Raw genomic sequence first — 27,224 nt, forward strand, 5'->3', positions numbered from 1 at the left:
AATATAAAGCCTTGTAAATTAGAGTAACAACATAACGCAAAAGAAAAGATACTAGTATTAGTACACATTAAAATATTTCTATCCCTCCAACTTTTTTAGTAAGATATTTTAAGTGTCTTTCTAATACTTATTCCTCATTAACACTTTCATTATGCACATCTCATGGAGACTACTTATATGCTAATATATACTACATACTGAATTTATCCAATACTAAAGGTAAAAAACCTCTTAATGAGTGCATTTTCCAAACTGAAGTTTACTCCCTTTAAAAGACTAAGCATTTTAACGTTTTCGGTTAGAAATCTTTCTGAAATGGGATACACCCTTTGCTGAAATAGAAAATAATGAGAACTGGAAAAAAATTTAGCCTTTGGGAAATGACCTACACCCATAATGTACATTATTATTTAACTGTGCTTCTGCCATGTACTGATACCCTGAGGGCCCAAAGGGTGTAGGTCTCTGCTCCCCCAATACTAAATGATCAAGATCACTGGGCTTTCTGGCTTCTTGGGTTTATTTTTTGTGGTCCACCTCTGAGTGTCTGGGGCAGCCAGCCTCCATGATGGCCCTCAACGATCCTTATGTAGTCCCCTCCCACACTGTATTAGGTGGGTCTGTATGACCAATGAATACAGCACAAATGATGGTATGTCACTTCCGAGATGAGGCAGTGTGGTTTCTGGATCTCTCTCTCTCTCTCTCTCTCTGAATACTTGCTCTGGGGAAAGCCATATCTTAAATAGCCAAACGGAGAGAACCCATGGAAAGAAACTGAAGCCTTCTGTCATCAGCCACATGAGTGAGCTTGGAGCAGATCCTCTAACCCCATTCAAGTTTGCAGCCCTCATCAGACCTGAGCCACAACCACCCAGCTAGGCTGCTTCCTGACCCACAGAAACTGTGTGTGATAATAAGTTTTTGTTGTTTTAAGCTGCTAAGTTTTGGGATAATTTGTTACACAGCAACAGACAACTGATATGCATACTGTCTACTGTCACATCCTTTTGTTGTTGGGAAACCCGACAGCCATACTTATTTAGGGCCACCTCATGTCCTTTGTGAAATAAAACAAGGAGAAATACATAAATTATATCAAAACGTGTTAGAATTGTATCTAAAGTAAAGTCCTAATAGTTGTGAAGGCTTATAAACCTATCACATTTGTGATAATTCAGGTCTACTTCTTTTTTCCTTAAGTTCTTCATTTTTATGAATTAAGGAAAGAAGGTATGATTTCATATAAAAGTAAATTAATAAATAAGCAGGCAGCTTTTACATCAGGAACAATGAGGCTTTTCTGTAATTAGGTAGACAGCTTTATGACAAATCTTGGTGGCTCAGAGGCCTTTATTGCCCTCTTCCTTCCTCGCTGTCAGTTGTAGTACCACCTCTGTGAACTCTGAATGAGGAAAGTGCTACTGAAATTATTAAAAGTAAAATGAAATTCTTACTCTATTTTAAAAAAGCTTCTTATATTGTTTTAAACAATAAATATTTTTTATTCCTAATGATCAAGATCACTTCAAGAAGATAATTCAACTGCTGGAGACTTGGAAAAAAATACGTCCATATACAGCATATTCTCCTAGTGGGTCTGTTCTTGCAAAGTAATCTTTCTCTAACTCCATACTACTCTTTTTGGAAATAAAAATCCTACTAAGGACTTTTAAAACTCTGAATCATTTACATCTGCCAACTAAGAGGTGACAGGAAAAATTCTATTATGGAGCCAATACTTACCTAAAAATAACAGTATAAGAAAAATCTGAAGAAAATAGGAAAATCTAACTTTGATTTTCATTGGATATGGCAGTGTGAAACTGAATCTTCCTGATTCATTGAATACTGGAATGGACTGGATCACTGAGACAGCTAAAAGCAGAAACAAGTACTTGTTAGAAGCAAATGAAATATGGACATGTCTAGTATCAGACCCTTCCAACCCCCAGTAGATGGAGACTCAATCATGTCCCCAACAAAACACATGTTCAAGCCTTAATCAGCATTCCTGGGGGTGTGAACGCGTTTGCAAACAGAACTTCTGAAGATATTATTATGGTCAAGGTGTGGACTCACTGGTATATAGGACCTCTGAAGATCCTATTTAGGCACGGCCAAACTGAATCAAGGTAGGCCTTAATCTGTATGACTGGAGAGGAATCTTATAAAGAGAGGAAATTCAGACACGGTCCGAAAACTCACAGGAAGAAGTGAGAAGTCAGATGAAACCAGAAGAGTAGGCACAAGGAGAGAGAAATGGCCATGTGATGGGAGGCAAGAGATACAAGCTAAGGAAGGCCACAGATTACACAAGTGAGCACCAGAACACCACAGACTTTGGGGAGACAGCATGGCCTTACTAATGCCTTGATTCTGGATTTCTGGCTACCACACTGTAAGCCAAACAATTCTTGTTGTTTACGCCAACCCATTATGTGGTATTTGTCATAGCAGACCTAGCAAACTAAGACAATTTTTTGGTACTTAAAAGTACCTACTACTACAAATACCTAAAAATGTGGAAGTGGCTTTGGAACTGGGTAATTATAAGTTAGAAGAATTTTGAGGTGCTTGATAGAAAAAGCCTAAATTGCCTTGAAGAGACTGCTGGTAGAGATAAGGACATTAAAAGCAATTCTGGTGAGGGGTCAGAAATAAGTGAGAGCTATAGATAAAGTTTCTATCATCTTAGAGAGAGAGAGAGAAAAAAAAAACAAAAAAATAAATATATATCTCTCACAAACAGAACATTGGTAGAAATAGTGATGTTAAACGTATTTCTGGGGAGGCCCTGCAAGGAAATGATGAAAACGTTAATGGATACTGGAGAAAAGGTGATCCTTGTTATAAAGTGGCAGATAATTTAGAGAAATTGTGCTCTGATATCAGACAGAAGGTAGAATTTATAAGTAATGAATTTGGATATTTAGCAGAAGAGATCTCCAAGCTAAGAACAGAAGGTATGGCCTGGTTTCTCTATGCTGCTTATAGTAAAATGAGAGAGAAAAGGGAAACACTGAGGACTGAACTATTAAGAACAAAGAAATCAGCAACTGATGATTTGGAAAATCCTCAACCTATCCTGAAAGCATACTCTGAGGGTAGGGCCAGATGCTGCTCTATCAAGACCCTCCCTAAGCTCCTGATAGGTAAGCCCCCAGAGAATAGGACTCCACATGTGAATGCAGCTGAATCATCCTTTGCTAAGGAGATTAGGACTATGACTCATGGATTCAGGCAGCCATCTCAGAGGAAGTCAGGATTGGAAATGCATTTATCCAGAAGGATCTGTGGAAAATTCTTTTGTCAGATGTCTTGGACCCTCTGGAACTACATGCAAAACTGACAAGGTTTTTGAGAATTTTGTATGAGCACAAGCACTGGCAGTCTGGCTAAAAGGGACAGAGATGGGACAAAATGAAGGAAAAATGACTTCAAGGGCAGAACCACAGAAGCAGAAGTTCTCTGAGGAAATCTCCTCAGACCAACAGAGAAAAACTTCTGTCCCTACCTTTGAATAGGGCGAGCATTCTGTCCCAACGCTTGGAGAGGGTGGGATCTCCCCCCTGTGTGGGGAAGAATATGGGGCTGTCACTCCAGCAAGCCCAGAGGACAAAGCATCAATCCATGGAAGACTCTCAGACCTTGAAATCTAACGGAAATTGCCCTGCTGGGTTTCAGGCTTGCTTAGGACCTTTTCCTTTCTATTTCTTCCTTCTGTAATGGGGAGGTCTATCTCATGCCTGTCCCATGATTGTATTTTGGAAAGAGTTAACTTGTTTTCTAGATTCCACAGATCCACAGAGAGAAGAATTTTGCCCAAGGATGAACCTCATCTATAACTGATTTTGATAAGATTCTGAACTTAAGAGTTGTTACTAAAATTGCTTAAGGCTTTTGGGATATTGGGATGAGGTGAATATATTTTGCATGTGGGAAGAACAAGTCTTTTCAATGTCCAGAGGAAGGACTGTTAGGAATTGAATCATGTCCCACACAATACACATGTTCAAGTCTTAATCTGCATTCCTGTGGGTGTTAAATAGGACCTCTGAAGATATTATTATATTAGTTAAGATGTGGACTCATTGTAAATAGAATTTTTCAGATGTGGCCAAACCAAATCAGGGTAGGCCTTAATCTGTATGACTGGAGGCCTTATAGAGAGAGGAAATTCAGACCGTCAGAAAACCCACAGGAAGAAGCCAGAAGTCAGATGAAACCAGAAGAGCAGACACAAGGAGAGAGAGATGGCCATGTGATGAGAAGCAGCAATGCAAGCTAAGGAACCCCAAGAACTGTGCAAGCTAGTACCAAAACACCACAGACTCTGGGGAGAAAGGATTGCCTTACCAAAGCCTTGATTTTGGACTTCTAGCCTCTGAAACTGTGAGCCAATAAATTCATGTTGCTTACGCCCACCTAGTGTGTGGTATTTTTCATAACAACCCTGGCAAACTATGACATCAGTCCTCAAAATTTCAGTTGATTTTGTTGAAAATGCTTCCTCTTCCCTTTTTACAGACAGCTTATGCCTCTTCTTTTTTCCCCCTAGTTTTCTTTAAAAATAAGTCTCCAAGCTATTAAAGATGTATGAGAGCCAGTCATTTGATTGAATTGGACTTCAGTTTCTTTTAATTTCTCGTCTATAAAACAGAGAGAGTAATCCCTCTCTGACTCACTCACTAGTTGTTTGTGAGAATAAAACAAAGTCATCAATCTGAGCCTGCTTTGGAAAATTAAAAATACCATAAAATGGGAAGTAGGTAGTACATAACAACCCAGCTTCCAAACCTTACAACAGAGCTACTCCCCTGGAACAGGCTGGGTACCAGCAGTATTACGGAAAGAAGCCACCAGAAAGAAATCCCTGATGAATCCAACACCCCATTTATCAGATTAAGGCTGCAAGGGGCAGGAAGAAAGGACTGGCCTATGAGCCTCTGGGAACACCTTGGAGCTAAGCTATAAAATCTCCAGTTCCTGAAGGTACCTTCTGCCAAACATCCTAGAGGATATAAAGGAATCCACATAGTGTAGCGAAGCCATGTGAGCACTTTCCAATCCATATCAATGCAGGAAAGCATGTAAAAGGGGTACCTATTGAAAATAAGGAATTCAAATGTTAAAGAATACGTCAGGTTCCGAATGCAATCCTAGAAAATCATTAAGTAGAAAAATCATTTCTTAATTAGCCACATATGGCTTCTTCAGAACCAAATTATAATCCTGGGCTATCTACTCATAAACTCCCACCATGCTCCTCCTTAGATCTTCAAAAGATGTGGACTCTCTTTAACGTCAGCCTATGTTTAGGTCTCAAAGGAACTCTCTTTGGAATAGTTCAATATTTGAACTGAATGCTCAGAGATTTTTAGCTTTATTCCTAGTTCTGATATCAGAAACTTTATCTCCGGATAAATGAATTACTTATCAAAACAAGAATATACAAAAGATTTCTAATCTAAAATCAGACATACTCTATTAAAAAAAGAAGATATAAAATAAGAAATTTTTCTTCCCAAGCAGTTACAGTTAACATTAAGGATCTATAATTTGTTTCACTTTTGTATTAAGATAGATCAAAGGTGATAAAGGGCCATGGGATACAAACCACTGTTAAAACATAATCTAACTGCTGCTGTCTATTCTATCTCTCAACTGTTAACTTTGCCAAAATACCACCAAATCTAGAATGGAGGGGTCAATCTGAAAAATCTTTGCTCCACTTGACTGAAAAGGGAAGAAATAAATATATGTATGGTCTGGTAAAGAAGAATACAGCTGCTTTCAATCTTTTCTTTAATAGATAAAAAATACTTTATCTATTATATTTTAATAGTTACTTTTAAAAGATATTTCTTCTAGACAATTGAGAATGGAAGAATCAGATACAAGGCTAATTCAAGCTTCAGTAATTTTATAGTGAAAACACAATCACCATTTCTGTCATCTCTTCTAAAAGGTCAGATTTGAATAGCTCCATCCAACCTTGACTACTCCTTCAACCCCATGTTTCTTCAGCCCTTTCAAGAACTTTTCCATGTGGATGGGTCCTGTCTTTCCAACAAGACAGCATGAATCCTGAAGGGCAAGATGAGTCTTTCATTTCTCTGGTTCTCTCCCTCTGCTCCCTAGTGCCCAGGCTGGCACTATGATCCAATGACCGCTTTAAAAAAATCTGCCTCAACTCTGCAGAGCTCATAGATTCAAGTACACTTTCCACACATTAATCTCAAACCAAGTGAGTCTCTGTAGCTAAGACAACAACTCCCTCCAGAAGAGAGCTGCTCCAGAGAGGGACAGAGAGGAATGCAAACATCATCCTGGCATTTCTACTCACCTGAAAATTTCAATTGTGCTCCACAGATAAAATATAAAGAAAACCACAGCACTGTTTTGCATTTCTTCCGTGGTGCCCAAGATGATAAACAAAATGAAATTTCTTCCACAAAGCTATTGAAAGGACCCAAAAGGAAGAAAAATGTTAAATTTAAATTTTAAATTTTAAAATTTTTAAATGTCAAATTTTTAACATATTTAATATAAATAAATATGTCTAAAATCTAACCCCAGTAAATTCAAGGTAAATGGAAAAGATTGAGCTCAACTAGTTTACTCCTTGGCTCCAGATTTAGAACAATTTAGAGGTACCCAAACCAGTGGTATGGAATGGGGAGTTAATGCTCAATTGGAACAGTTTTAGTTTGGGGTGACAGAAAAGTTTTAGTAATGGATGGTGGTGATGGGAGCACAACACTGTGAATGTAATTAATAGTACTGACTTGTACACTTTAAAGTGGTTAAACTGAGAAATTTCAGGTTGTATGTATATTACCAGAATAAAAATTTTTAAAAACCATAGAACTGTACAACACAGTGAACCCTAATGTAAATAGTCCAGCTATTTCTGGGCTTCACTCTGTTCCAATGTTTTATGTGACTATCTCTACACCTATTCCACATGATATTAACTACTAAATCCATCTAATGTCTTGATTTCTTTGGGGCAAGTCCCCCAACTTGGTTCTTCTTCAAAAGAACATCCTTAGCCTTTTGGTTTTACATATAAACTTTAGAATATTACTGTCACACTCCAAAATTTTTAAGATTGTGATTGGAATTGCATTTACTCTATAAATAAATATGAGAATAACTAACATCATTATAATGAGTCTTACAATTTAAAAAAAAATGCCTTTATATTTACTTTTTTGTGTCCTCCATTCCTTCCTGCATCCCAGATCCTGAGCTGAGATCACTTTCCTACTATCTGAACTATTTCCTTCCAGTGAGTCTGATGGTAAAACCAGTTTTTTGTTTGTTTGAAAATGTCTTTACAATTGTATAAAAATCTAGCTTATGAGGGGTGACAATGGGATTGGGAAAGCCATAAGGACCACACTCCTCTTTATCTAGTTTATGGATAGATAAGTAGAAAAATAGGGGAAGGAAACAAACAAACAGACAGACAAAGGCAACCAGTGTTCTTTTTTACTTTAATTGCTCTTTTCCACTTTAATTATTATTCTTGTTATTTTTGTGTGTGTGCTAATGAAGATGGCAGGGATTGATTTAGGTGATGAATGTACAACTATGTAACGGTACTGTGAACAATCGAATGTACAATTTGTTTTGTATAACTGCGTGGTATGTAAATATATCTCAATAAAATGAAGATTTAAAAAAAATGTCTTTAATCTTTCATTATGAAAATACATATATTTTTACTTGATATAGATCAAGGGTCAGCAAACTGTCCCAGAGTCAACCTGGACCACCATCTGTTTTTGTATGTCCTTTTACTGGAACACAGCCATGCCCATTTGTTTATGTATTACGGCTTTCAGACTACAATGGTAGAGTTGAACAGTTGCAACAGAGGCCATCTGGCCCACAAGGCCTAAATATGTATGTTATATGGCCCTTTACAGAAAAAGTTTGTCAACCTCTGGTATAGATCTGGCAAAAGTCAGTGTTAGTGCTCAGCTTATCTCTACTCTAGCATTCACTAAGTTATTGGCCTGTTCATTACTGAACTTGGGAGGTCCTATCTTATCCAGCATTTTCAGCATGAGCTCAATAGGTCACCTAATCTGCCATATTTCCTGAAATAGAACCGTCCAGCCTGTTTTTGTAAGCCAAGTGAACACATTTTATCTTATTACCACGTGATGGCATTATGACAGATGTTTTCATCAAACTACTTTGGCTAGATATTGAGCCTCTGATTTTTATCTTTTTCCAAAAGACAATGGAAAGAAGTGTGTGCGTTCACCTACTTTTGCCCTAGTATCCTGTGCTCCTGTCCCATACAGTTTTCTACTTTTACTTGGTAGCTATGGAATTGCATTCTGGTTGTTCCTGTCCTCAAGGATGGAGATTACTATTTATTATTCTGTGCACACAGTAAGCCCTCAACATATGTTAAATGATACAATCAATTTGCTAACTTCCTGTGGTAAATACAGCTCCTATTTCCACTCCAAATTAGCCCTGCTTAAGCCCAAGATACAGGCCAACTCCAGGGGGGTTCACTCACATCGTATTCACTCACAGTCTGTGTGAATGGCACTCCCTAGAGCCATGTGAAGTGAAGTGATACTGAACCTGTCCCTTCCATCTTGCCCTAAAAATTCTACCTGAATGCTTAATTGTCAGAGTCCTTGATACACAAAGAATATTATTCCATATTTGTGGTTCACCCACCATCCCCCCTTATTTTGTTTTTTAAATTTTTTTATTGAAGCAAAATTCATATAACATAGTTAACCATTTAAAAGTATACAGTTTAGTGGCATTAGTGCTTTCTCAATTTATTGAAGCAAAATTCATATAACATAGTTAACCATTTAAAAGTATACAGTTTAGTGGCATTAGTGCTTTCTCAATGTTGCTCTTTCAAAGCTTTTTCATCACCCCAAAACACCCCATAAACTTCAAGTGTCACTCCCATTCCCTTTCCCATCCATCTCCTTGGAAACCACCAATCTGCCTGCTTTGTCTCAATGGATTTGCTTATTCTGCATATTTCATATAAAAGGAATCATACTATACGTGATCTTTTGTGTCTGGCTTCTTTGACTTAGCATGTTTTCAAGGTTCATCCATGTTGTAGCATGTTATCAGTACTCCTTTTAGCTTTTAAACTAAACAAAATAGCTTCCTTCCAAGGGCAGATAACCCAAAAATGATAATGCTATTATATTAACACCCTGTATCTTGCAACTGATATCGGAATGCCAAAAAGAGTAGCTATAAAAGCAGTATTCCATGAGATCCTGTTATTCTGTACAGGTTAATGTTATACTCTAATACATTCCAGGGTATTTGGGGCAGAAAATAGAAAAGTATTTGCAAAGTCCCCTTGAGGAACTGGGGAACAATGTGAAACTATTAAAGTTCCCCAGCTGGGGAATTCCTGATATTCTCACAAGCATAAGGGACCCTCAATTTAGTAAGCCAAGTCCTTGATCTTGGAGCTTGCCCTTATGAAACTTATTCCTGCAAAGGAGAAGCTAAGCCTACCTATGAGTATGCCTAAGAGTCACCCCTAGAAAACCTCTTCTGTTGCTCAGATGTGGCCTCACTCTCTAAGCCAGTTCTGCAGGTAAACTCACTATCCTCCCCGCTACATGGGACATGACTCCCAGGGATGAGCCTAGCCCTGGCAAAATGGGATTGAGAATGCCTTCTTGACCAAAAGGGGGAAAAGAAATGAAACAAAATAAAGTTTCAGTGGCTAAGAGATTTCAAATAGAGGTCAGAGATCATTCTGGAGGTTACTCTTATGCATTATATAGATATTCCTTTTTAGTTTCAAGTCTATTAGAATAGACAAAAGGAAATACCTGAAACAGCTGTGCTGGTTTGAATCTATTATGTACCCCACAAAAGCCATGTTCTTTTAATCCAGTCTTGTTGGTGCAGACTTACTGTGAGTGGGATCTTTTGATTAGGTTGCTTCCACGGAGAGGTGACCCACCCAACTGTGGGTGGGACCTTTTGATTACATTATTTCCGTGGAGATGTGACCCCACCAATTCAAGGTGGGCCTTAATTAGTTTACTGGAGTTCTTAAGAAGCTAAGACAGAGAGAGCTCAGAGCAGACCCAGAACCAGACGTTTGGAGATGCTAAGCTAAGAGATGAAGCCCAGTTTGCCCCAGAGAAGCTAAGTGAGAACCAACAGACACTTAAGAAAGCCACTGGAATCAGAAGCTGAAAACAATGCAACCCCGGAGCAAAGGACCAGCAGACACCAGCCACGTGCCTTCCCAGCTGACAGAGGTGTTCCAGATGCCAACAGCTTTTTCCTCAGAGAAAGTATCTACCTCTTGATGCCTTAATTTGGACACTTTCATGGCCTCAGAACTGTAAATTTGTGAACTAGTAAACCCCTAATGTAAAAGCCAATAGATTTCTGGTATATTGAATTTCTGGCAGCTTTAACAAACTGGAACACAACTGAACTGTAATCTAGGAGCCTTGATTTTTGACGATGATAGTATAACTACATAGCTTTTATGGGGTGACCATCTGATTTGTGAAAACCTTGTGACTGATTTTACCCAGTGTATGGGCAGATGAGTAATAAAATAAAGAAAAAAAATTAAAATTAAAACAAAACACTATTCCAGAAGAGACTATCCAAGAATAGCCTAGTTCCCCTGAGTCTGGGGAGGTGGTGTTTAATGGTATACAATCACATAGATAGGGAATAGGACAAGGAAGCTGAAAGACATGGATGCTCAGTTCCATACAGCAAATCTTACAGGAAACAATTAGGATATGTGGGGAAAAAAACATTTCCACACTTGAATCAAAAGAGCCACCTTCATATATGGCAGAAAGTCCAAAGAGAAAATAGACCCCTGGTATTTGGTTGCCTTCATCCACCCATGGCAGGAGGGGACAAAATTGGTTTTTGCCTAATGAAATTGAGAGGAGGTTTTTCGGTTCTTGTCTAAGAATCAAGTTCCCCTAGTTTTAAAGCTCTTTAATCCTTTTTAAAAAAAAACTTTGTGACTTCACAAAGATGTTATAAACAATGAAACAGACCTGATGTGGCAAAAATCTACTTTGGAAAATATCCCAAGTTTTCCTCCTTGTTCAGATAAAACAATGCTATCTGTACAGACAGGTATTCTTAACTGAGACTTCTCAGGAAATTTGGCATACCTACTGGATAAAAAATGAAATCTTTCATTCCCCACCCTTGAGCTCAACTACTCAATACCTGGATAACAGAAGGCAACACTGGTGACTTAGTGACTCCAACTGCTGCATTGATAGTTTCCACAGTTGCCAGCATCTGGCAGAAATACATCATGTCAGCCAAGGTGTGAAATGTGTCATAGAAGGACTCTACGGGCACAAATAATACATAAGGGTAAATCAACCAGCAAATCCCAACAGAACTTTTTCTTACGCTAGATCACTCCCTAAATGAATGGAACTTTAGGAAAGGTACAATCAATATCCAGTCAGATTCAAGTAATAAACTTGGAGGGGAGTAGGCCTCTGGGGTCATGAATAGTAAACTACTAGTTACCAGCAAGTTAACACATAAACCCTGAAACCCTTTATGCTTTTATCATTTTTGAAAGGCAATAAAAAGCACACCTAGCCTTCACTCAGTTAACATATACTGAAAATCTATGTATCAGGCACAGTGATAATTCCTTTCAGATCCATTATCTCATTCAATTTAAAGTTAAAACTATGTCACATTAAATATTAAAGGCAATCCAGCCTCCTAAAATCTAATAACAGTTCAATCATAAATGCAGATATAAAGAAGTATTATTGAATAAAATTGGGTTTCAAAACCTTAACTATGTTTATATCTTAGACCAAATAATTCTTATTCTGAGACTCTAAGCTACCTAAAAACTCTAAAATGGAAAAAGAAAGCTGTATAAACAAGACTATTCTCTGAAACATTTCTATGCACATTAAAATAAGATTAGTCTAAACACCTAACAATATGGAAAATTTGAGTGAACTATAGTATATCCATCTACTTCATATAAATATTATGTAATTTTCAATGTTGCTATTGTTTATATGAGAACAGCAAATGTGGTATCAATTTAAGTAGTCCATAAAATAATATCCTTTATTCTTCATACTGATCTTCACTTGACAACCTGCATTCCTGCATTCTTTTCAGGGTTTCTCAATCAGGGCACCACTGATATTTTGGGCAAGACAATTTTTTGTTCTGCATATTGCAGGAAGTTTAGGATTCTTAGCTCCCTGTCTATTAAATACAAGTAGTGCCTCTGAGTCACTGTGACAACTAAAAAGACACCCCCAAATTGTGCATTTCCAAATGCCCCCCAGAGAGAGTGAAACTGCCCCAACTGAAAGCCACTGGTAAAGGGAATCATCAACCACATATTTATAATCTAAATTCTTACTGTTAAGAAGTTCCATAGAAAAGCAAAAATTATAGCTGAAAAATTATCTCTAATGAACTAACAACATCCACAATTAGTCTCTTTTTAATATCCCTCCCACTTAATACCCAGCCTATTTATTTTAAGCAGTCTTTGTCCATCAATCTACCCCACCACCAGCAACAAGCAAACAGAATGAACAAAAATTGCAAAATGAAATTACAAATCTTTTAAAAAGCTGTAGAATATTCCTGAACTCAATTAAATTAATGATGGAGAACTGCTCTAATTACAAATAAAATTCTGATGAAAGAGGAGCTGGCAGAGTTAGGTCAATTACCAACAAAGATAACACTGTACAAGCCACAAAAGAGAATGGTTTAAATATCAGATGAATAAAAAAGGCCCTTGCAAAAACTGAAGAAAAACTCCAATATTTTCACAAAAGTGATCTACTTTATGATTCTGCTGCAAAGCCAAATGTGAAGCAAAGAATGGTATATAATGCTATTGGTTTAATTTTGTCAAAAGCATTCCACCAATAAGTAAGTTCAAAATTTGACTCCTTTAAGAATTTGTACAAATTTAAAATTATAACTTAAATTCTGTATTATATATAAAATGCAAAATTTATTTTCATAATTCCAAATGTCACTTTTTGAGATAAAATTGCAACCAAAGAAATCTTTTTGTCACCATTTACAATGAAATTTTGGTATCCTTTTTAAGGGGATTCACTTTAAGTAGGATTTTTCCTAGCCCAATTATCTTTGGAAAATGAGGACCTCCCACACTTTGAAACGGGACTGTGACTTAAGTTTTGCATATAGTAAATGAAAAATTAGATCTTACTACTTTTGTTTCTGATTTTATAGGAAATTTGTGCTTGTCTTAATTCAGGACTGTAACCTGGTTTCTAAAATGACAGTTATAAAGAATATTATAACATTGAAATGCTTCTAATGTTACGTTTTAAAAAAACAAGATACAAAATTGTATATGTGGTATTATCATAATATTTATTATTTTTTAACAGCAGAAAAAAAAGACTTAAAGGAAATACACATAAATATTAATAGTGATGGGACAAAGGCTTATCTTCCTCCCCTGATTTTTCCTATTTTCTAAATTATTTACATCAACACATTAACTTTTATGATTTGAAAAATACTAAAAGTCATTCATATGCTAATGGAATATAGGTTTAAATAGTGATGGTATAACATAGTACACTCTTTCTGGAAGGAAATTTGGCAGTATATATCAAAATCCTTAAAAACAATTTGCCTTTTGATTCTACAATTCCACTTCAGAAATTTTTCCTAAGGAAGTCATTAAGGATAAGCACAATAATTTAGCTACACAGATGTTCAATGAAACACTGTTCATAACAGTAAAATGTTTGGAACCAACCCTACGTCTAACAATGATTTGTTAAATTACTGTATGGCAACCCACAATATATAGCCATTTAAAGAGACACTGCAGAAGTATCTTCACTGACACGGGAGGATGTTCATGATATTTATACTATCTGGTAAAAAAATGAAAGCTACATGACGGTATTTATGTTATGGTACAGAGTGCTTTTTAAAACTGCATGGGCTTGAAAAAATATACAACAAGGTGCCAAGAATCTTTTGCTCTCATGCATGGGATTATGGTAGGGTTTTTATTTTGTTTTGGTTAAGCCTTTATTTTCTGATTTTTCTGTAATTAACATTTATTATTTTATAATTAGAAAAAAATTATTTAATAAGAAAATACTTCTTAATAGAGCAAAAGAATTTCTAGACAAGCCCAAGAGTTTTCTGCTATTTCCCAATTAGCATAAGAAGTCTGGCAAGTACACACTTACATAAAAAGACAGGAACGTGTGTGGAATTCGCCATTCAACAACATCCTTTACTCAAAAGGAGAAAATTGCAAAGAACAATCCATGACCCTGCGTGCCAGGCCCCAGGTCCTTACTGCATCTTTGAGGACTGACAGAAGAATTAAACCAGCAGCTCCATTCCAGTAGGTGGCTAGGAAGGGGCTCTGAGCCAAAACAGAAATGAAAAGTCCAGGCAGCTTTCTTTAAACGTACAACCCAGGTAACTAGCACCTTTTGGAATGGATCATCTAACAGCCAATAGGCTTGAGTGGACCACTCAAGATCAATCCAACTATGTTAGATTAAACAAATTAAGTATTTATGTATTTGAATGTCCTAATTTTCATTTCATGGGAATTGTGATAAACCCATACTTATCTAACAAAAGCTGCAGGTCCAAGAATAACTGTATCTGAGACTCCATTCGTTCTAGTAAATTATCTGTAGCCCTCTGGTCTCAAGACTCTAGGGCATTGGACATTTGGAAAGTTTTTCACTAGCTTGAAATAGTGCTCTGCAGAATTCAAAGGTGTTAAAAAGGCTAGAAAACCAGTATACATTTCTCCCTCTTTCAAATGACTAGCATTAACTAAAACTCACATTTTACAAACCTCAGATGGAAAAATTGGGGGCTGAAGGATAAAATAATCTACAGGGCTTTTTTCTCTTTTTAAATAGAGTTTATTACCTATTTTTCCATTATCCTTATATTTTCCCCCATACTTTACAAAATAGAGAGAAAAATTTTTAATGTTTAAATTACCCACATTCAAACCATTTTAAAACAGTATAGTTCCTTCCAATCTTTTTTCCATGTATTGGTTCAGTCCTCTCCCTTTTTATATGGGTAGATCAAACTGTAAGAATGTATACATACAATATTTTTTTAGCCTCTCATAAGGATTTTTCCATGTTATTAAAACTCTTTTTAAACACTTTATATTTGCTTTACAACATTCTACTGAGTGAAGATACTAAACCAATCCCTCAAAGATGGACATTTAGGTAGTTTCTAATTTACTCGTCACTCATTTAAATAATGTCATAATGTGTATCTTTTTGAAAATGTTTTTTTCTGTAGCTATGAGTATTTCAATAGGATATATGTCCAGAAATGAAATAACCAGGTTCAAGATAGATATAGACAGTTAAGGTTCTTGATACACTTTGCCAAATTATTTTCCAAAAGAGTTGTTATACATATGTTACCTCCCAGTAGCTGTAGGAATGTCTAGTTTAGCATATGCTATCTTGCAAATTTATTTTGCAAATTTATCAATGAAAAATAGTATCTTGTATTAATTTGCATTTCCTTCATTGTTACTGAGTTAAACATTTTTCTGAATGGTCAACTAGATATATTTCTTTTTATGAAGTGTCTATATATGGCTTTTGTTTATTTATTGCGTGAAGTTTTCATGTTTTTAAATCAATTTGTACAAGTTCTTTATATGTAAAGAAACCAACCCTTGCTGGTATTTGTTGCAGTTTTCCAACAATCCCCCATCCTGTTAACCTTTAATGTTGTCTTGATTGGGATATTTTTAGACATAAAGGAATTTAGATATTTTATGTTGTCAAATATGTTGAACTTTTCCTTTATGATTTCTTCTAACATTTTTAAATTTAGAAATTCCTAACCTTGCCATGAGATTTTTATAAACATTTACTTATACCTTCTATTATAAATTAAATTTTTGATATGTGACTCTTCAATCATTTGGGGAAATTTATATTTGTATACAGTGTGAGGAGACCAGCTAAACAAATTCCTTGCTCCCCGTTGTGTTCCCAAAGCTAACCAATTTTCCTTGGGAACATTATTAGATTATCTATCCAAAAACTTTATTGAATAATATGGCCCTTTATTGACTCATGATTCCTTTTTAGCATATATGTAATTTATATATATATGTAAAATAAGAGCTATTTCTGGGTCACCTAATCGGCTCTGTTGATCATCCTTTTCTTATGTTAATACCGTACTATTTTAGTTACCATGCTTTCATATCAGGACAGAAAAGTCCTCACTCATTACTCTTTTTTCCCCAAATTTTATTACCTATTTATTCTTCCACATAAAATTTCAGAACACTTTAGATCGAATTTTCAAAAATTTCCCATTGGCATTTATCTTGGCCAGAATTGTGTTAAACACATAAATTAATTTAGGAAGGACTAATATCTTTATGATAGCCCTTTCATTCTCTCTTAAACTAGCACATTAAATCATCTATTTAGGGACTCACCAACATGGCTCCAAAAGAGAGGGTAGGAGTGAGATTCCAAGACGTGTATAGCTTTGGCACTGGAAGTGTCATATCAGTTTATTTACTTAACTATCAAGTAGTGTACACAGAAAGGGATCTAGCCCAACATGTGCCCTGGCTAGCTGTGTAGACTTGGGCTAATTCTTTGAACATTTCTAAGCCTGTTTACTTACCTGTTAAATGGAAAGAATATCCAGTCTGCTTGTTTCACGAGGCCAGGGGAGATAAGAGATATGAAAGTATAATGAAAAGCATGAAGTGCTACACAAATGGGGTGGGGGGTATTATTAATACCAAGGGCAGAGACAGTGCTACCTTTGGTAAGTAGTGGGCCAAACTATCAAGAAAGGGAACACTAACTCTGAAGTTTCTTACTTGCCTTTTCCCAAGATAAAGAATCTCACAGTCAAGTTAACAAAGATCCAGGAGAATCCCAAGAACTGTACAAAATTATACATGAACAGGTATCCTTTCTTCAAGCTTGCAAGAGCTGAAAAGCAAAGAAAGGCAGTAAGCTGTTAAAAGCAATAGTCATACTTGCAAGGATGAATCTGGACCCGACATCGCAGGATTGAGAACATCTTCTTGACCAAAAGGGGGATGCGAAACAAAACAAAATAAAATTTCAGTAGCTGAGAGATTCCAAACGGAGTCTAGAGGTCACTCTGTTGGACATTCTTACGCACTATATAGATAACCCGTTTTAGGTTTTAATGTATTGGAATAGCTAGAAGCAAATACCTGAAACGATCAAACTGCAACATTAGTAGACTTGACTCTTGAAGACAATTGTATAGCAATGTAACTTACAGGGGGTGACAGTGTAATTGTGAAAGCCTTGTGGATCGCACTCCCTTCATCCAGTGTATGGATGAATGAGTAGAAAAATGGGGACAAAAACTAAATGAAAAATAGGGTGGGAGTGGGGAGATGATCTGGGTGTTCTTTTTTACTTTAATTTTTTATTCTTATTTTTACTTTTTCTGGTATAGGAAAATGTTCAAAAAATAGATTTGGGTGATGAATGCACAACTGTATGATGTACTGTGAACAGCTGATGTACATCACGGATGACTGTATGATATGTGACTATATCTCAATAAAACTGAATTTTAAAAAAAAAAAGCAACAGTCACAGCAAGAGAGAGGTTTGGGGACATACCTAGATTGACCTCAGCCCTCCTTCCTACTTGAGTGCTGTAAACTCCAACATAAATACCTGACCCAAGTTTCCACCAGCCTGAGTGCCTGGTCCCATAGAGAAACAGATATGGGAAAGTTATGAAGAACATTGCATTCCTAGGTATACTTGCGGCAGTCTTTCCCTTCACCACCTCGAGGGCTAAAGATATAGATGTTAACAAACCCAAGAAGAAGAAAACGAAAAGTTCTAGCAAAGAATTACTGACCACCTTAAGAGGCATTACAAAAGGGAAATAAAACTATCTACAAAAGGGAAATAAAACTATCTTCAGCCTTCACTCTTGTCATCTTCATACAATCTACAGTTTCTACTCTGGAATTTTTTTAAGGTCATGTAGGTCAAACTAGCTCAAAGTGATAGAAATAGTAATGAAAAAATTACTAGTTCTGATATTTGATCACATATTCAGTTGATCAAGCATTAACTGAACCTACAAAATTCAAGGTACTGTGGGAGGCAGTACAAAGATGGTTAAGACATGATGCCACTCTCACGGAACTTACAATCTGGAAACCATAAAACAAGATGGAGAGTCTTATAGGTAACATGTAAAAATTTCAAGGTGAGGAAATGACACTGTGGAAGTGGGAATCTGGCAAGTTTGCACAGATAAACTGGTATCTAATCTGAACTTTAAAAGATGGGTAGGACGTGGATTTAACCAATGGAGGACAATTTCAAACAGAGAGGCAGGAAAACAAAGCACATTAATTTTGTTTTCAGCCTAACATTCCTAAAGCCACAGCCAGTTGTAGAGTTAAGAGGTAGGAGCCAGTCAAAGGAATAAGGAGCTTAGACAGAGTCATGGTTGAGTCAAAAGGAGAGGGTAAAGAAAGGACAGTTTTCAAGATAAAAGCTTATGGAGTATATTTTGCTGTTATATATTTATTCCAAGGCTATAGATAGTCTGTCTGGACATTTGGCTGATGGTCAAATAATTACATTACCTAGTGTGGTCAATCAAAAGCAGTCTTATCCGGTTGCTGCAAAGGAGAGGCTAGGCCTCCCTGTATTTGTGCCTAAGAGTCTCCTCCTGAATGCCTCTTTGTTGCTCAGATGTGGCCCTCTCTCTCTGGCTAAGCCAACTTGAAAGGTGAAATCACTGCCCTCCCCCCTACGTGGGATCAGACACCCAGGGAAGTGAATCTCCCTGGCAACGTGGAATATGACTCCCAGGGAGGAATGTAGACCTGGCACCGTGGGACGGAGAACATCTTCTTGACCAAAAGGGGGATGTGAAAGGAAATGAAATAAGCTTCAGTGGCAGAGAGATTCCAAAAGGAGCCGAGAGGTCACTCTGGTGGGCACTCTTATGCACACTTTAGACAACCCTTTTTAGGTTCTAAAGAATTGGGGTAGCTGGTGGTGGATACCTGAAACTATCAAACTACAACCCAGAACCCATGAATCTCGAAGACAGTTGTATAAAAATGTAGCTTATGAGGGGTGACAATGGGATTGGGAAAGCCATAAGGACCAAACACCACTTTGTCTAGTTTATGGATGGATGTGTAGAAAAGTAGGGGAGGGAAACAGACAGACAAAGGTACCCAGTGTTCTTTTTTACTTCAATTGCTCTTTTTCACTCTAATTATTATTCTTGTTATTTTTGTGTGTGTGCTAATGAAGGTGTCAGGGATTGATTTAGGTGATGAATGTACAACTATGTAATGATACTGTAAACAATCGAAAGCACAATTTGTTTTGTATGACTGCGTGGTATGTGAATATATCTCAATAAAATGATGATTTAAAAAAAAAAAAAAAAAAGCAGTCTTATCCTAAGGGGCCAAAAAATGTCAGACCATGAGCAACATTTAACTTAATTAAAATTTTTTCCTTCAAAACTACAAAAATTTATTTTATTTCCCCATCAAAAAGAACTCCCTTCATCAGGGAACTTTAGGAATTTAGATAAAATAGTTACAGATTTCTCAAATAAGCCTAAAATCCCTAAATGGGAATTTTAAACATATTTCTGAAGTTTATCCCTTTAAAATACCAAAACAAAAGGCAACTAAATCTCAAGATAGCCTTTTTTTGTGGTTGTCATTCTTTTCTTCCATCAATCCTCTTCTCTCCTCTGCTTCTCTGAAAGAATATTCTCCTAAATTAGTGGTTATTAAAATCTTTTTTTAAAGTAAAAAAACCTTATTTAAAATCCCAATACAGAAAACACAAAAACAGAGCTGCTCTGATAGAAGTGGGGCTGCTTGCTTGACCTGTACCCCAAAGTATCTCTGGGTACCCCTGGGGCACCATGGAACATAGTTTGAGAACCTCTGCTCTAAAACTTTCCCCTTACTTATGGCACGCCAAATGAATGCCACTGAAACTTGAAAAAGTTCAATAAAGAACAAATGAGGAACCCTTATTTCATTCTGCTTTTGTGAGTTGGTTTATACAGACCGTCATGGTCCTCCCAATAGAATGTAAACTCTTTGAGCACAGGTTTTATGATGGCATCACCTGGCTCCCCACCTCAAGTACCTAGTACAGTGCTTTCCATAAAGCATGAATTTAATAGAAGGCTCCTGAATTTAATCCACCTATGTCACTTTGAAGATAATATACTTACAGAGCTTCTTGTTTATAAGTGGTTGAAAGGACAGAAATAGAAATGGATTTTTAAAAGGTTAATGAATAGCAGAACTAGATGGAATCCTCTCCATGTTTAAGATCAACAACCACACTTATCTGTGGCACAGCCCTTGAGATCTTAGTTGGGAGAAAAGCACCAGGCTGGAAGGAATGTAGCCTTGGACACATGTAGTAACCTCCAAATATCTATTCAGGACTTGGCTGCCATCTGCCATTAGGCCAATCCCAGGAGACAAGTTCTTCCATTCCACTCTACCAGTCTTGGGTCCCTCATATGACATCAGGACCAAAACAGGAGGGAAACACTAAAATCAAGACTTTTGACATGGGTATGCATAGCTTAAGCAGTGGGAATTAGAATTTCGCTCACAGGGGTGAAATCAATAGCTCTCTCATACATCCACATACCACACTTCTATCACAAGTTAACTGATAACCACCATAGCAGCAGTGGCAACTTACTTTCAGGGGAGCCTTCACTTTCAAGTCTCAGTTTATTTAGGCGTTCTTCTTCCTAGAATTTGGAGAGAAGTTTTCCAAGAAAAAAAACAGTCAGAATTCCCAAATGCTTGCAGAAGTCCACATGTGATCTGACTTTCTCAAAGCTGCCCCTTCCAATTGTGTTCAGTACTTCATTGGGGGAAAATATTCTAACTCATGGTGACAGAGAGCCTGACTCCTACTTCCTGGACAGCACTAGCATGTAGGATGCCCATTCAGTGCCCACAGAATTAAACCAATCAGCCTGCCAACTGGGCAGTCTTGGAATCTTAGAGCTAGAAAGAACATCCAGAAGATCTGTCATAGCTGTAGAAACAAAAGAGAAGTTTAAAGCAGGAAACAAATAGATTGCTATTTTATTTTTCAAGTCTTCTGGATTTTTAATATAATTTTTCCAGAAACTAAAATCACGTCTCCAACATAATTATGAACTCATATTTAGCTTACTGTTGATACAGATGGATGGTTACAGATAGAAATATTTACAGATAATAAATATATACACATTAGTATTCACACATCTATTCCTCGCTCTGTCAATTGAAGGGACCTAGAAGCAACAACACCCCAGTAGCAATGAGATACCTAGCACCCAGATCTTGAACTCCAGTAAAAGAACAGGGCTCCTTGGAGAAATTACTGATTCTAGGGCTGGGGCAGGGAATATACAAAATGAACCTAGAGCATCTTACTTGCCAGAAAGTAAGGAAGTGCTATAAAAAACAAACAAACAAAAAAACGCCACAATAATGGAGGATTTGTCAAAGGGACACAAGAGCCAACTAAAAGAGCTCCCAATGGCCAAAGCTAGAACAAAGTGAGCAACAAAATAAATAACAAAATGGATTATAACCCAAAATAGAAAATAAATATGAGTTCATACAGATTCAAATGATTGAATAAATAAATGGGGTACAGACAAATTTCCCATGCAGAATTCCAAATAAATCATGTAGATACTCCATCCTAAAGGCTAGGGAGCATGACTCCCCCCTCGTTAAGTATGGGCTCCACATAGTTACTTCCTTTCAAAGAATCTGCAACTCTGCCAAAGAGTACAGTAAGGAAAATGGGGGAAGTAGGAATGTATACACCTCAAACACCTGAGGGGGAATAATTTTACAGTGGAGAAGTCTGACAAACATTATCCCAACCAGGTGATCAAGATTAATAACAACAGTGATATGTCATGTTGATAGTATTTACCCTTGATACGATGTGATAAGAATGGCACTTCACCTCTCTGGTGTTCCTCCCCAAAACCCATCACCCTCATCTAATGGTGAAAAAAAACATCAAATACTAATTGAGAGACAGTCTACAAAATATCTGACCAGTACTTCCCTAAAAATACATGTCTCCAGGTTTTTAAACAAATTTGTAACTTTGCCACTATTCTATCAGATCCTGAGATGTTTTGAAGGTGGCCCAAAGAATTTGGGTGTCTCATGATTTCTGTCTTCAGTGGCTGGATCCTGGAGTCCTTACTGACCTTGACTCTCAGCTCCATTTCCGCATCAGACTCGTCTAGCCAGCGATCAAAGTCAGGGGCCAAAAACAGTGGACGCTTCTCCTGCTTGGTGAGCCGCTCCCACCACTGACTCACCTTCTTCTGTATTATAATGTTTACCTGCCTCTGGGTCAGTCTGTAAACCGGCTAGGAGAGAAAGTGAGAAGGTAAGAATCTCTTCTCTCATCCCCGACTCCTTCCCCTGAAACTGCACCAAGTCAGTGTTAGTATGGCTGTAGAGAGAAGGTGCATGGTTATGTATGTTTCCCTTCCCTCTCTGGTCCTACAAGTCCTGATACAAAGAGACCATCTAGACCAAGGGCTGGAATAGGGAAGGGAATGGGTAAGTAGAGCAGTGTCTTTCTCTGACTTCCCCCAGTGAATGACACAGGAGGAAATCAGGTTAAGAAGGGCAGATATTCCTGGTCAGCATAGAGAGAACGAGCACGAACCTCCTGCCAGTTCTACAACATGCAAGGTGCTACATCCAAGCACCCCCTCTAGTGCACCTTTCACTTCCAAATTTTCCTTCCATGAAAACGTCTGAATTCAAATAATCAATAGTCTCTAGCAAAAGCAAACTCTTGTTTTAGAAAGGCTTGCATCAAGGATAGAACTGTACTAGATCAGTTCTAACTTTTCCACAAGGGTCAGCCAAGGGAATCTTCCCAACTAAACTCATTCTTGGAGGCTGTCCCAGTCAATACCAGCTTGTTATTCTTCCATATGGCCTCTTCCCTTTGCCTCCAAAACAAGCCCCATGACAGTTTCTCTGCACTTATACCACTGTCAATTATAATACTTTCCCCAAATACCTGAGCTCCCTGCAAAGAAAGAGATCAATAAGCTTCTTAACCCCAGAGCTAGGAGTGTAATTCCAGAAACTAAAATACACCATCTGTTGGACTCTCTCCCTTCGTGTTAGAGAAACTTCCTTGGGCTGTGAGGAAACGGAAAACTTAATTACACACTGTCAGCATCTGTTCTAAATACCAGCTGTCTCGACTCCTTCTGATTTCTATTTTTCTCCCCCCACCCCAATAGGAAAGTTACATAAAAGTAACCCCCTGCCATGTGCTTCAACTACCCTATGTAACTCTGAGCTCTAAACTGGTGCCATACTCCTTTGCCATCACTAAAAATCAGAGAATATCAGAGCTGGAAGGGACCCTGGATATAAGGTAGTCCAATCCTTTACTCAATGCATGAGAAAACTGGATCTCAAAGAAGTGAAGTGACTTGTTCAAGTTCTTACTGCTAGTGCACAAGAGTCCACATCCAATTTAGGTTCTGCAACTTTCCCATTCCTCTGCAGCTAAAACGTGGGCTTTGTTCCAAATAAATGAACTATATAGTTCCCCCTTGGTTTTTATCTTCTTTCCCACAACCCCTGCACCCCTATTCACCGAACTATTAGTATTTATTTCCCAAAATGGAAAGGGAAGTCAGAAAGGAAAGAACATACCTCTGGCTTCACAAGGTCAAAGAACTCCAGGTGAAATTCATAGACATTGTCTCCTTTGGCACCATGTCCTTGAGCTGTGAAAAAAATGTAGGTTATTGTGGACTTGACCAGATCAAGGCCATCCAAAAGTCAGCTTGGTGCAGTTCTTTCAGAAGTATGCAAATATTAATGTGTCCTGTTAAAACAAGTGGGGCTTGTGAGCAGAGCCACTCAGCAGACAGATAAGGTGAATCCTGAACCAATGTCTACCTCCATATGATCTTCTGATGATCGGTTCCAGAGTATTTACTTAATCTTCCAATGAGGTCTTGATGCTACCCAGTAGAAATAATAGGCAGGAAAAACAATACTGAAAGCAAAATCAAGAAGCCACTTAAATATAAATTTAGCTTTCACATTTACTTTGGCTTTGAATCCAGAGCAAAGAAAAATCAGGTGGATATATTATCTTGGATGTCATTAGTTAAGGGAAGTTGCAGGATAATGTTTGATTGTCTCAAAGAAACCTCTGAATCTAAAACCTCCCAATCGGGGCCAGAAAATGAAGGGAGAAGCTTACTTCTTCTTTGGCACAACTCAAATGGAACAAAGAGAAATAAAATATTTCTCAGCTCATTTCTAAGAGAGAATAGATGGGATTGGGAGGAAAGTCCTTGGGTTGGCCATTATTCCATCCCTGTTCCTTGACATGGCTCCTTTCTCCATAAGAAGCAGGTGCCATGAATCCAGCAACTGCTGCTGTACACCACTTCCCCTCTAGCTCTCTGATTCTCCTATCATTTGGTTCCTTCCTGGGATTCTCTTTCCTCATCCGGCCATATGTGGTATGACCTTCCTAATCTTTGCTACAGGTGGCTATTATTTTCTAAGACTGTAAATTCCTTAAAGTAGGCTAGTCTATAAGCCCCAAGTAGCAAGGTACCATTTTATCACTTTAACTTCTCTTTGAATGTACACAACACCCCAAACACCTGAGCTGCTACCACTACTACTCTCATCTTGAAAAGCAGATATAAAAGCCAGGATGTGCTTTTCATGGAAGTATATTAGATGTGCCAGTTTGGATATATTATGTCCCCCAAGAAAAAGCCATGATCATTTAATCCAATTCATGAGATATTGGGATTAGGTTGTTTCCACGGAGATGTGACCCACCCAACTGTGAGTAACACCTTTGATTAGGGTTATTACTTCTTGATTGAATGTTTCCATTGAAGTGTGGCCCCGCCCATTTAGCCTGGGTCTTGATTAGTTTACCTGAGTACTTTAAAGCTCAGACAGAAGAGCTCGGAGAGCTGCGGCTAAAAGAGGACAAAACGCCCCAAGAGCAACATTTTGGAGAATGCCATTTTGAAACACAACTTGGGAACAAGCAGACACCAGCCACATGCCTTCCGAGCTAACACAGGTTTTCTAGATGCCATTGGCCATCCTTCAGTGAAGGTACCCTTCTGCTGACGCCTTAGCTTGGACACTTTTATGGTCTTAAGACTGTAACTTTGTAACCAAATAATCCCCCTTTATAAAAGCCAATCCATTTCTGGTGTTTTGCATAGTGGCAGCTTTAGCAAACACAATATTAGGCTACATGGAATCTCACGTTAATTAGAAACTCTTCAAACTCCAATAATCCAGTTACTTACTAATGACATTCCAAGGAACTGAAACAAAGAGAGAGCACAGAACTTCTCCAACCCCACAGGGTGACAATGAACCCAGACCTACCCTCTCAGGCAGAGCAGTAAATTTACTGATGAACTAAGGAGGAAGGAGATGGAAACAGATTCAAAGAATCAGAGAATTTCAGCACTGGAAAAGCCTTATAAATTATCTAGAGTGCAGTGTTTCTCAAACACGTCTACAAGTATGATATCAAGGAGCCACAAAGTCTAGTCAAGAGTATTTGTATTTTATGTTTTCATGGAGCCAAAAATCACTTGAATTGACCATGTTTAATTCTTAACAACATGTTTCTCAATCTGGGGTCCATGGAACCTTAGAGGTTCTGAGGATATATTCTAAGTGTCCATGGGTCCTCAAGTTTAAGAAACAGATATAACCCAACACTCTCATTTTAGAGGTCCAGATAAGTTAATAACTTGTCCAAGGCAGTGGCACAGATGGGAGTTAAAAGACAGATCTCCTGGTTTCTAGCTCAGGATTTTTTTCACTACATTTATTGCCTCTCCAAGGGTGAAGCAGGGTTTTAAACAAATTCTTTAGTTTTCTAATAATATATTTCAATCATACATTTCAAAATAATCTCGTTTAGTCCAAGAGTATCAAGAGGTGAGCATTAATCAATACCATAGCTCCTTAACTCTGTAAAGAGCTGGGAGGATTTGACTGGATACTGACCTTTGAAATGCAGAACATTATCAGTGATGCTGATAGCAGGATTCTGTAAAAAGAGATCAAGGATGTCAGAAGGGCATTTTAATGAGGAGGAAAATGATATTAAAACCAAGGGCTTTTTCTCTCTAAGCCCATTCAATAGGTAAACTCGCTGCCCTCCCCCCACCTTTGTGGGACAGGACTCACAGGGGTGTAAATCCCCCTGGCAACGGGGGACATGATTCCTAGGGATGAGCCTCAACCCAGCTTCGTAGGATCGGGTAAATCTTCTTGACCAACAGGGGGAAGAGAGATGAAACAAAATAAAGTTTCAGTGGCTGAGAGATTTCCAATGGAGTCGAGAGGTCACTCTGGAGGGCATTCTTATTCTATATAGATATCCTTTTTTAGTTTTGTGTGTTGGAAGCTAAAGGGAAACATCTAAAGATGTTGAACTGCAACCCAGTGGCCTTGATTCTTGAAGATGATTGTATAACTTTGTAGCTTACACAGTGTGACTGTGTGATTGTGAAACCTTGTGGCTCACACTTCATTTATCCAGTGTATGGACAGACGAGTAGACAAATGGGGACAAAAGTTAAATGAAAAATAGGGTGGGATGAGGGGGTGGAATGTTTTAGGTGTTCTTTTTTATTTTTATTTTGGGGGGAGTAATGAAAATGTTCGAAAATTGATTCTGTTGATGAATGTACAACTGTATGATGGTACTGTGAATAATTGTACACCGTAGATGATTTTAGAGTATGCAAATATATCTCAGTAAAACTGTGTTTAAAAAACAACAAGGGCTTCTTTCCCCCACCTCCCTCCTTGGGGGCTCAACCTCCTACCCTGTGCTTCCCCCCAAACATACATTTAGATGGTTAGTTATCTCTCTCTCTCTCTGCTGTATCCACCTGAGATGGTAGGCTCCTACAAGAAGGAACCTAAACTGCTTTGACTGTGCAGAACATTCAGGTTCTCAACAGTCCATTCTGAGAATGGTAAATGGAGCAAGCTGCTAATTGAGGCAATATGGAAGAATACACAGATC

The 27,224-nt window shown here is 37.7% G+C and overlaps 1 protein-coding gene across 1 annotated transcript in view; it reads right to left on the minus strand.

Moving 5' to 3' along the window:
• The window catches only part of HACD3 (3-hydroxyacyl-CoA dehydratase 3), a 41,432-nt gene that overhangs the window by 2,498 nt on the left and 11,710 nt on the right, over positions 1-27,224 (minus strand). Inside the window, exons 2-10 of the mRNA XM_037833662.1 lie at positions 26,195-26,237; positions 23,837-23,910; positions 22,354-22,518; positions 20,823-20,874; positions 16,935-17,045; positions 11,245-11,372; positions 6,350-6,462; positions 5,000-5,106; positions 1,747-1,878 (exon numbers count right to left, since the gene is read on the minus strand). Coding sequence (XP_037689590.1) covers positions 1,747-1,878; positions 5,000-5,106; positions 6,350-6,462; positions 11,245-11,372; positions 16,935-17,045; positions 20,823-20,874; positions 22,354-22,518; positions 23,837-23,910; positions 26,195-26,237 — 925 coding nt within the window. The remainder of the gene's footprint in view (positions 1-1,746; positions 1,879-4,999; positions 5,107-6,349; positions 6,463-11,244; positions 11,373-16,934; positions 17,046-20,822; positions 20,875-22,353; positions 22,519-23,836; positions 23,911-26,194; positions 26,238-27,224) is intronic.

This window comes from Choloepus didactylus, chromosome 4, assembly GCF_015220235.1.
Source record: "Choloepus didactylus isolate mChoDid1 chromosome 4, mChoDid1.pri, whole genome shotgun sequence".
NCBI lineage: Eukaryota > Metazoa > Chordata > Mammalia > Pilosa > Megalonychidae > Choloepus > Choloepus didactylus.